This window comes from Chelonoidis abingdonii, chromosome 1, assembly GCF_003597395.2.
Source record: "Chelonoidis abingdonii isolate Lonesome George chromosome 1, CheloAbing_2.0, whole genome shotgun sequence".
NCBI lineage: Eukaryota > Metazoa > Chordata > Testudines > Testudinidae > Chelonoidis > Chelonoidis abingdonii.
Window position 1 is genome coordinate 128,912,069 of NC_133769.1, and position 12,069 is coordinate 128,924,137.

A 12,069-nucleotide genomic window follows, 5' to 3' on the forward strand; every position below is an offset into this window, starting at 1 on the left:
AGCACCTACCGGCAGGTCCTGCCAATCAGTTCCTCCCTCCGCCTGCGGAGGTGCTGAGGGGGAGGGAGAGGAGTGGGGGCAGCATGAGGCAGAGCGAGGACGGCGTGGGAAGAGGAAGGGCGGGGGCAGGACCTTGGGGGAAGGGGTTAAATGGGGGTGAGGCCTGGGGCACCGTGGTGGGGTCGAGCACCCTCCAGGAATTAGAAACTCGGCGTCTCTGTATATGGTGATAGTCCTTTTAAAAAACTTTTCGGTTATCTTTGTAGTTAAATATTATGTCAGTATTTGCTCAATTTCTTAGGTATTCCTTTTACTAATTACAGGGAAGTTAGGGTTTAATGCAAATACCACAACATCATTATCTACTTGAAAAGGCCAAATAGTAAAGTTTTTAAAGACAACCACTGTATGCATCTTGATATTGTCCCTTCAAAGTTAAACAGAATCAGGATTTGTGAAATGTTTTGTTTCCAGTGAAATACTGAATTTTTAATAGCATTCCTGCCCTTTTCTTTTAGTCCCCTGGCTCATCTTAAGAAGCTGATCGTTCCTCTTAGCTGTATGCCTCTAACAGCTTGCCATTTTTTGTCTTTGAATACTTTCAATACCTGTCTGATGCAACAGTATATATATGAAGTATATCTATACAATGATCAGTTCCCTGGGGTCATGGCAAAATGTACTTAGTTACTATGTGATATATTACCATGTCATAAGTAGGTTGCTAGGGCTTCTTTCATGCCATAAAACATTAAAAAAACAAATTAGAGAAGGAAATCTTTTCAAAGAATTTGGAACTGAACCAGCGCTACAGTATGTAGATATGCCACCATGAAATGAACAACAGGACTGTAATCGACATTTGGTGGCTGTGAGACTGTCTTTTTTTTGCAACTCGATTTTTAGCTACAATACCCGTTAAAAAATTATTCAATCAAACTTCTGAACTATAATGTTAGAGCTATAGGACCAGATTCTTCACTGCACTTGAGCTTTGGTCAGGTATGTTCGGGCGGGCAGGCTGGACGAAAAGGCAGGTGAGACTGCCAGAGGACTAGTTGCAGTTACTCAATCCCATCCCAGCTCTGATGTACCATAAAGCTGCTGTGATTCAACAGAAATTTAAACAGACACTTATTAGACCTATCTTGAACCCAGTTGTGCTAAATGTGTGCGCAAAAGCAGATGTGAAACAGTACACAGATCTCAGACCTTGCTTTTTTAAAGTGTGGCCCTTAATATTCCTGCTCCTATGGAAATGGAAATTATGCTACTTTTAAAGTACTTACATTAGCAGCACCGAGAAGTATCAACGTAGGCCCAAGTCCTATTGTGTATATAGACCTGAGAATTACAGACACTAAAAAGGGTCGGATACCAACAGGCTTGGAGAAGAAAAACAACATAGCTGTACAGACTGCCACTGCTATCCAGAGGAGGACTGAAAACAATGGAGAAAGTGTGCCTGGAGAGAGAAGAAAGGGAAACGTTAACCCTTTTGGAAAATCAGTTGTGTGTCAAGAAACAAATCTGACCAAAGCTTGATTCCTTGGCCAGTTTACCTACCAAAGTGAATGAATCATGCAACATAATTTCTGACCATAACTTTGCATGATCATAGTGGAAAAGACTTAACATATTAGGGTAAATTTCAGACAGCTCCAATAAGGGTAGGTAATAAAGTCTTCATTAAATCTGCGGATTGCTTGGGAGAGACAACTTGCCAGTCTGTTGTAGTGATCTGCTATTCAGTTCCCTTTTGCAAAGCTCATTAGGGCACCTTAGCTCTAAATGTAATGATTGTACAAATACAGAAATATCCTATTATGTCCTACCATGAAACAGTATAGTCAAATATTTGGAGTGTGTCAATATACTACACTTACTTTTCACATTATCAAGTGCACAGCCAGCATGGGTGCAGTGAAATGGTGGTGGCTGGGAAATGCGAAGAGGGCAGTTAAAAGAGACTCAGAATAGAAACAATGGCAACAGCTCCAGGGCTAAGTAATATCACTGGGATTAGGACAAAACCAGAGACAGCCCCTGGTCTCCAAATTCAGAGTACATCCAAACTTTCTCCAGACAATAAGGTGTTTATATGCTGGCAATTGGTTCAAGTCCAGCTCTGTAAAATGATTTTGCTACCAACTAGAATGGGAAACTTTAACAAATCTGGAATATACCTTTAAACTGGACATGAGGTCTTCATTAAAAGATAGGTCCAAAACCCTCAATATTTCTTTAAAAAGTCATTTTTCCCCCTCCTCTGTTCAGGTCAATCAATTTAATTTAACAGGACTTGCACCAGTAACAACATGTGCAGACATGCACAGCTGAGGCAAGGAGCCGTTCTGTGAAGAGCAGTTTCACTTATATCATATGATGCTAGAATTGCAGAAGTAAATTAAAAGAACATTCTTAGGCTGACTAGGTCAACCCGAGCACCTCAGACACATGGCTATGGGCTGATTTGCTCAAGAAGAAGGGGGGAAGAAAGTGAAATAAACCCTGGCTCTAGAGTTAGTTTTCTTTGGAGGGGGAGGAGGGAGAAAGGAGTCTGTTTCATGACTATTCCTGCTTGGCCACACCCATGTTTGTTGTCAATAAATCTCTAATTACATCTACAATTGTCTGGAATGATGGGATTTAGAAAAGTAAACTGCACTGTCACTGAAACCACTGGATTATTGGGGCTGCTTAAACTAGTAGACATGCTTGCAGTTCAAACTACCTACTGATTGCAGCCCAGAGAATTTTACAGTGTGTAAAACTTTCAGATAGCTAAATAGGTCTTAGTTTAAAAGGTTTAGTTTTAACTCTTTATTTCTTCTCTGTTATTCTTTATGGTCTGGAACACATACATCTGAAACAGGTTTATACTTCAGAAAATTGAGAGCATTGGAGACTAAAATCTTCTCTGTACAGAGCAGGTATATACAGGAGGAATCTCAGCTCTAAAAGCATCCCTTCATATCCCTGCTGATGTGCCTGTGCTGTAACCTGCAGAGACCAGCTCAGGGGTGAAAGGGCAGTTCAGTCTCCCTGCCAATTCACTTTAATCCTCTGCCTCACTGTTGAGTCTAACAACCAGACCCATCTGTTTGTGCCAATTATGGCAATGGTGTTTGGGAAGAGCATGTGTACCCAAGACCCTGGACTGATTCCACCCACTCCATTCACATGAGTCATCAGATGGACTCGATGTGAATCAATGACCTAGAGGTGAGTGGCTCTCTATTCTGTTACCGATCTCTTGAGTCATCCAGTGCCCTTTATCCCCATTAAGCATGTTTAGGCTACAAAAACAAGTCTACAGTCATTAGATGGAATATATTATGCAATATATTTCTTATGATTTATGATAAAACAGAGGGAAAAAATCACTGCTTTTAAATACACCATTACTTTTTTTATCTACTAAATCTATCATTTGCAAATGATGTGTTTATTTTATCCTCATAAGCACAGCAGTCAAAAACTGACAAATGAAACATATTTAAAATCATTTCATTCCATATCATGCTCTCCTAAATGGCCACTGAATATTTCTGTACATTTTCAAAGAAATGCAGATGATTGATCAGATGCAGGGCCGGTGCTTTTATTTAGGCGACTTAGGCAGTCGCCTAGGGCGCCAGCATTATGAGGGGGGGGCGGCAGGCGGCTCCGGTGGAGCTGCCGCAGTCGTGCCTGCGGAGGGTCTGCTGGTCTCGCGGTTCCGGTGGACCTGCCGCAGGCATGCCTGCGGCAGCTCCACCGGAGCTGCAGACCAGCGGACCCTCCATGGGAATGCCTGCGGCAGCTCACCAAAGCCGCGAGATCGGAGCGCGGGGCGGCGCAATGGCCCGGCGCCTAGGGTGCCAGAATCCCTGGCGCCGGTCCTGATCAGATGCAAAACCCTCTAACATCAATGAAAAACTTTCCATTCTCTGAGGTATGGCTTATATTTGAGGATTATATTTTAAAACATATTCTCTGATGTATGGCAGTGTTGCTTTTTTTTGTTTCACAAAGAGTCCAGATTACACATACAAAGACACAAGAGAGGATTAAATACAACTTTGAATTTCTGCAAAAAATTTGAGGCAAGAACAAAAAAGTTTCATGTTTTTCACAAACTTATAACTGTGTGATTCCTTTGCCAGTACTTCAATTTTTTTTCTTAATATCCATTTAGTGATTTATATAGCACCCAAATGTCTGCTAGAGGTTTTTTTCTGTAATTCTGGTCACCAGTATTGTCCTTTTCATGGGATTGATACCAAATACCACATTGGCAACTGCCCAAACCCATAGCAGCAATTAATACTGTCTAACAATTCCAGCACATTTTTTCCCCCCGAGATTCCTACAATATATAAAAACACATAGAATCAACTCATATTATATCATACAACAAGGGGAGCAAATAAGTCTATCTAACAGGATTTTCAGCTGTGCCTGTGATTTTGGGTGCCCGACTTGAGACATCTTATCAGAGCCTGATCTGCAGATAGTGCTGAGCGTCCTGCCTCTGAAATTCAGGTCCCATTAAGGTGTCCCAAAATGGGCATCCAAAATGACTAGTGAATTCTGAAAATCTTAACTGTTTTGTTTATGTTATTCAAGAGCTTTGCAAGGCAGAAGGAGAGTCACAGGAATTGCTGTTTAAGATGTGACGGCTTGTGTTGCTTTAAAACTGAAAAAGTTCACTAGTATAAGAAAAAAAAAAGATCACTTGCCTTCATCTCCATCATCTCCAAAGGGGTAGAAGAGAGCAACTGCTAAATTGATGAATACAGCCAGGTTGAAGGAAATGCTCCCCCAGAGGGAGATGTGTCTGGAGAACCAGAACAGGGCTGGGTTATCTAGGAAGGAGACAAAAGCAGCGTTGGAGAAATGATGAGGAGATGCATGAGCTTACGAACAACTGCTTCACGCAGACAAGGAAGGCAGCTTAATGGAGAACAGTAAAAGTAAAAAATAAATATTCAGGATCCATAATGAACTCAAAAATTAATACTTAATACAGGTTTAATAGTCCTAGTATATTGTATTCACATGGCACTTTTCCACCCAGAAGGATTTCAGTACTCTTTATTCTAAATTACGACCCTCTGGGGCTTACTAATGAGAGTTTTACCTATGTTAAGTTTGGAGGCCTGGACCTTTTGTGAAGGAATCATGTCACTTGACACTGAAAGGAAAGGGGAAATCTGTGGACAAATGACTCCCTGTATGCCGCACAGGAGTGGAGGGAAGAGGATGTTTTGGTGAAAGATACTAGAACACAGACCCTCTGTTACAAAAATGCAATGGGTTTTTTATGATCTCACAGAGCAGTCAAGTCTTTTCCAAAAGACGCACTGAAACCACATAAATCACAATTTACCTAAGGGAGAGGGGAAGGATCAACCCTGCCAATAAGGTTCTAGGGAGTCTTAATATTTTACATGCAGTGCTCAGGCTTCCAAGTCCTCCCTCCTAACTAAAGAGATCTGTTCTACAGCAACTCCCTGCTTAATGTTGTAGGTGTGTTCCTGAAAAATGCTACTTTAAGTGAAACAATATTAAGCAAATCCAATTTCCCCATAAGAATTAATGTAAATTGGGGGGGAGGGAGATTAGGTTCCGGGGGGAAAAAATTCATCAGACAAAAGACTAGAGAGAGAGAGAGAGAGAGTGTATCTATATCTAGATACACACACATATATATAATCTATATCTATATCTATATATATATAAACACACTCTCTCTCTCTATAAGTTTTAAACAAACAATTTAATGCTGTACACAGCAATGATGATTGTGAAGCTTGGTTAAAGTGGTAGAGTCAGAGGATGGAAGAGGGTGGGATATTTCCCAGGGAATGCCTTGCTGCTAAATGATGAACTAGCACTCGGCTGAGCCCTCAAAGATTAACACGTTGTTAATGTAGCCTCACACTCTACAAGACAGCATGAATGGAGGGAGGGGAGACAGTGACACACATCCTGTGTGTGTGTGTGAGAGAGAGAGAGAGATACACACTGCCCCTTTAAGTATGCTGACCCCACTCCAAGTACACTGCCTTTTTACGTAGATCAGCAAGTTGAGACAGCAGCTGCTGCCAGCAAGCTCCCTCTATCCTGAGCCCTGTGTCCCCTCCCCTTCTCTGTGGAGGGGGGGACACCCTGACATTAGCACCCCTCTTTCCCCCCCTACTTTGCACAGTAAGCAGGAGATCCCCCAAAGGAGCTCCAAGGCAGAGGACAGGAGCAGCACATGGCAGTGTGGGGAGGGACAGCTGAACTGCCAGCAGTTGATAGCCTGCTGGGCCCAGGGAACTTAGGGGAGCGAGGAGCTGATAGGGGGGCTGCCAGTCCACCCTGGTTCCAAGCCCCCACCAGCTACCTCCAATGGGCATGTTCCCTAATTGATCAGCAACGTAACATTAACCAGGATGTCTAAGTGAGGAGTTACAGTATTTTGGCAATAGTGTCTAGAGGGCCTATCTGAAGCCAAGGCTCCACTGTGCTACAGGGCTGTACAAACACAGTTAGAGCATGTCTACACTGCAATTAAACATCTGCTGCTAGCCAGTGCCAGCAGACTCAGAGTTTGGCTACACTTGCAGGTGTGCAGCGTTGGGAGTTAAAGCTGTCTTCGTACAGCTGCGTAGGGAAAGCGCCGCAGTGTGGCCACACTGACAGCGCTGCAGTGTGGCCACATTTGCAGCGGTGTTGGGAGTGGTGCATTATGGGCAGCTATCTCAGCGTTCAAGTGGGTGCAATGTGCTTTTCAAAGAGGAGGGTGGGGTGGAGGTGACAGGGAGCATGGGGAGGAGAGTGAGAAAGAGTGTGGATTTTTGGAGCTGACACTTTGTCAACTCCTTGCCTTGCAAGTTCCGACCCCTTTCCCCACCCCTCTCTCATTCACTAAATGCAAATAGCCGCCTTTGTTTTTTCCTCACAGACCAGATAAGCAGCTGCTCCAAAACAGACCCTCCCCCCCCGGGCTGCTTCTCTCCTCAAGCAACACTAGCCGTGGACATTCATCCCCCTGCCTGCCTGCCTCTGCTGGAGCAAACAGTAGTTGTGTTTGTTTTTTAGATTAGCAGCTCCGGGAGCCCTGAGTTCACAACAAGACAAAGAGAGGCATCACAACAAAACAAAGTGTGTTCTCTTTATTTAAAAGCATTATGGGAAGGTTCTGGAGGTCAGTTACAGCATAGTAAGATTAATCACTGTTTACACTGGCACCCCAGCGCTGCAAGAGCAGCACTGTTCTCTTTATTCCTCTCGTCGAGGTGAAGTACAACCAGCACTGTAGCCAAGGAGATGTGCCTTGGCAGTGCGGACGGGGAGTAAGTTACAGCGCTGTAAAGCCACCACCAGTGCTGTAACTCTCAAGTGTAGCCAAGCCCTTAAGCTTACAGGGCTCCGGCTAAGGGGCTGTTTAATTGCAATGTAGATGATATCTGGGCTCAGGCTTGAGCTCTAGGACCCCACGAGGTGAGTGTCGGACAGGGCTGGATTAACTTTTTGTGGGCCCCCCCGGGGAATGATTGTAAAAGGGGCTGGGGGCAAAAGCACAGTGGGGCAGGAGTTAGGGTTGGTCCCTGGAGCAAAGGGGCCAGGGGTAAACTGCAAGCGCAGCAGGGCTGGGGAGGGAGTAAACAGGATCTCCCCCCACAGAGTGGGTACCCCTACCTGGTTCTGGGTGGGCTAGGGAGTGGAGAGGAGCTAGTGGGCAGGGCCATGTCTGCTGTACTGCCCAGGTAGGTTGGAGACTGTGGGGATCACCTGACACCATATCCCCAGCCCAGGTGACGTGACCCAGTGGTAGATTTAGAGTTAGTGGGGCTCCCCGGCCCTGTGCTCAGCTTCATTTTTGGGGCCCTCCTTGGGACCCAGCCAAGAAAAAGAACATTTTCTCTTATCTCACCCCACCTCTGTTTTTCATTCTTTTTTCCTCTCTCTTCCTCCTATAAGTAATAGCAAGTAAATGAAAATAAAGTGAGGTACCTTGATTGTTCTTGAATCTAACTTATTTTTCCACAGACCACTTGAAAATCACGGAGGATCTTGATGGACCACTTAATGATCTTTCCAAATATTGTTTGTACCCATTAGCTAACTATTGTAAAGTGCTTTGGATAAGAGCGCTTTATTAAAAAAATGTAAAAAACGTTGGGGTGCAGGGTCTGGCCAGAAGCTAGGGTGAGGGAGGGGGCTCAGGGTTGGGGAAGGAGGTTGGAGTGTGGAGCGCTTACCTGGGGCAGCTCCTGTTTGGTGCGAGGGGTGCAGATGGGAATGGGGGGTGGGTGCAGGAGCTCCTGTTTGGTGCTCAGAGTGGGGTGGGGATGTGGAGGGGGGTGCAGGAGTCAGGACATGGGGTGTGACGGGGCTGGGTATGTGTGGGGGTACAGGGCAGGGGACTGAGCGGGTGCAGGAGTCAGGGCAAGGGGCTGGGTGTGTGAGAGGAGGGTGCAGGGGTCAGGGCAGGGGGCTGGAGGTGTGGGCTGGGGTTGTGAGGGTGCTCATGGTAGTGGACTGGAGGGAAGGTATGCCCTGCCCCCGCCCCTTCTCCTCCTGCTCCCCTGAGCGGCAAACATGCTGAGGCTCCACTCTTCCCCCTCCCTACTGCCTGCAAACAGCTGATCAGCAGCAGGGAGATGGGGAGGGGAGGGAACGTAGCACCCTCCAGAGAAGAGGCCAGGCAGAGTCTGCCCTGCTGCAGCAGGAGCTGACAGCATCAAGCTTCTGCCCCCACAGGAGAGAGATGGGAGAGGGGGCCAGAGAAGAGTGGGTCAGGCCAGGGCCCCTTTGGACTGTGGGCCTGGCGCCATGGTAAATCCGGTACTGGTTGGAATCATCTTAATATATGGTATTTAAAAAAAATCTCTAAAACGTGAAATTTAACCATTTGAAGATAACATATTTCTCAGGAAATTATAAAGACTCCTAGAGTGCTCTGAATTTCCTGTGCACATGAAAAAGGCACCCTTGACCTTCCGGGATCTTTCTGCCAGCTGTAGGGCTTCACTTGCTATCCTACTGTTGAAAGTGACTAAGAACATAGCTGACTCCTCGAAACTCCTCAAACTGGAGCTTTTTGTCTCAGAGTAAGGTTGGCTTTAATTACCCACAATTAGAGTCAGCTCAGACTAAACATTAAGATTTCACTTGTGGTAAAATTAGGCTGTTAACTTCTGGGTTTTAAGGATCTGGAGCCTTTGCATGAGGCATCCTCTCATTTCAAGCCATTCAACATTGTATGATAACACAGCAACTCAGACACTGGGGTAAAGATTAAATAGCACTTGAATGTATATTGCATTTTCAAACAAAATAATAGGAAGGCTTGTTAAGTGTTCCACAGATGAAAGGAAATGTGGGAATTTCTGGTTTGGATAAAAGAAAACCTAATTTATGCTTCTTAGCATTACAGAGATCAAATCCAAGACTGCACTCTCTCAGACAGCGGTTGGGGGCTTGTGTTTGTTTGTCGGTGTTTCTTTTAACTGGGATCCCAGTTCTACTTTGTGAGCAGAATTATTTTGAAATAGAAACTACAGCCTAGGAATTAAATTCACAAAAACTACAACCCAACATCATGTTTTTAGCAGTGGTAAACGCTTCAAGTTAATTCATTCCATTCTGGCGAGCCAAATCCTCCCGCAGTTCTGCCCATATCTGGTAATTTTCACTTCCTTTCTAATCAGTTGAGTAATGTTGCTGTGAACTGTTCAAGAGCTGCTGTATTCTACCTCTGAGGCTTCTGCATTTTAATGGTGGGTGAAGAGATCCTTCAATATCTATAGCTACATCCCACTTCCTTATCAGGAGTGTTGTGAAGCTTAATTGGTGAAAAGGCTGGATTTACCCTGGGAGGTGGACAGGGCTGCCATCTGCCACCTCCTGAGATGCTAGAAGCAACTTCACCTCTACGGGAGGTCAGATGGTAGCACCACTTCTGCCTCCCCTGTGAATTCCATCCTGGTGGAGCAGCTCTAAGTTCTATGTGGGGTTTCTGGGAGAGACACCCATGGAACCAGCCAGCTTACCCTTTGTGTTCTAGCCATGTCTCTTCTGAAACTAGTGCCACCCACTTTTTTGCCTGTGCCAGCTGGAGCTGTGCCCTCCAGTGGAATGGGAGTTGTAAACAGTTTGAGTAGGTATGTCCCCTTGGCCACCAAGGAGTCACAGACTGAATTCTGCTGGGAATTAATCCAGCTGGATTTTTGTAAAGTGCTTTAAAAGATGCTGGGATGCAAAGCACTATTACTAAGAAAACATTCTCCAGAAATAGTAAATAATGACTCAGTGCAAAGAGGTCTGGTATAAAAATTGGCAGGACTCCACTAACTTCATGGGAGCCACACTGTTTCACACCAACTGAGGATCTGGCCCAAGGTGAAAGATGTTTTCAGTGAATTGTATTCAAAAGTATAAGTATACAGCTACTCTTGTTAAACATTAGGGGCCAACATTCCATCTGGCATAATTGGGTGCAACGCTACTGTTTTCAGTGAAGTTACACCCATTTAGTCTACCACTCAGTTCTGGTCTCAAGAGCCCAGATGATGATTTTATTAGTCACACTTCCATATTATTTATTCTTTGTGTATGTCTCTCTCTCTCTCTCTCTCTCTCTCTCTCTGTCGCAAGTGGCACATCTCCAGTTACTTGCAATCTTGGGCTTGGAAAATGTTTTCTTGTAATATCAAAGGGATTGGAAACAAGTGAAAATGAAAACGTTAAATACTTGCTTGGTGACTTACAGGTTTTAAATACAATTAGACAACCTGAACCTAAATCCTTGAAACTATAGACAGTACTTACTCCTAATTTTCTTCTGCCACTTCATTTCATTGTACAGATCTTCTGTCTGTTGGAAAAAGTCATTCACTTTGCTCCCTTGTTCATCTCTCTCAGTTGTATTAAATACACGACTTTTGGATTCTCGAGTGAGGAATTCACAGATATTGGGGACAGGGAAGACTATTTGTTCCATGGTTCTGTCATGACGGACAATCTGTAAATATAAATATATGTGTCTTTCACGGTCAGAGACTTCTCAATCATGCTGTGATTCCCTTCTGACTCAGAACTTGCTTTTATTTACAAACTGGTGTAGAACTAATTTTAAAAATTTCAATTACATTAAGACACTACATTAAAATACACTTACGTAAGTAATTTATGGTAAAATTGTCTTTGCCTTCAGAAACCTGCCTTAAAATAAGGTTATACAGGTGTGCCTCAAAATAAAAAATCTAGATCCAAGTATCCCCAATCTTTGAGGACGTTCCAAATCTGAGCCCTACAAACTGCCCCCATATTTATAATAAGCTAAAGCAAAACTCAACATCCAAACTTTCTCAGACTTTAAAGGGCTTAGCATTTGGATCAAGAACTTAATTTTGTAGCTTGAGCCCATCTCTATGAGGTTGTAAATCATGAAAGAGGCTATGCTAAAGGAGCACCTTGTTACTCAGATATAGTACCAGTTCCCACCTGCCTTTATCTGTTTACTTGACAAAACCCAAGATATTGCTACTATTAGCCTTTCAGAACCAACAGAGCTACTTGAGAGCGAGCTGGATTCCATTCCATTAAGACTGTTTGCTGAATCTGACTGTGGAGCCTGTATTACTGGTGAAGTAGTAATAGGTGGAAAACACGCATTGGAGCTCAGATCCCAGGTTCTCTGTAGCGCAGCGCCCTGGCTCCCAGCTGCCCCTGAGAGGGCCGAGCCACTGCAGCCGCCAACGTGAGCGGAGCCACCACCGCCCGTTCCCGCCCCTCGGAAGTCAAGGGGCAGGACAGGAAGTATAAAAGCCCAGCCCCGGCGCTCACTTGGCGTTTCATGGCTGGTGGGGGACAGGCTGCAACGGCCTGAACCTTGCCCATGAGGGGTTTCACCTGTCCATTTCAGATGGTGTACCCCAGGTAGGTGGTTTCTTGCCAGCCGATGTGACACTTCTTCGGGTTGGCCATTAACCTGGCTGCCCGCAGGGACCTCAGTACGGCTGCGACCCGCTCTAAGTGGCTCTCCCAGTGGCGGCTGTAGATGACCACGTCGTCCAGATAGGCCGCAGC

At 44.9% G+C, this 12,069-nt stretch overlaps 1 protein-coding gene across 1 annotated transcript in view; it reads right to left on the minus strand.

The window, feature by feature from the left end:
• Window positions 1-12,069, minus strand: part of ITPR2 (inositol 1,4,5-trisphosphate receptor type 2) — a 357,167-nt gene that overhangs the window by 44,680 nt on the left and 300,418 nt on the right. The window contains exons 47-49 of the mRNA XM_032767262.2: window positions 10,810-11,002; window positions 4,725-4,850; window positions 1,290-1,465 (exon numbers count right to left, since the gene is read on the minus strand). Of these exons, the coding sequence (XP_032623153.1) occupies window positions 1,290-1,465; window positions 4,725-4,850; window positions 10,810-11,002 (495 nt within the window). The remainder of the gene's footprint in view (window positions 1-1,289; window positions 1,466-4,724; window positions 4,851-10,809; window positions 11,003-12,069) is intronic.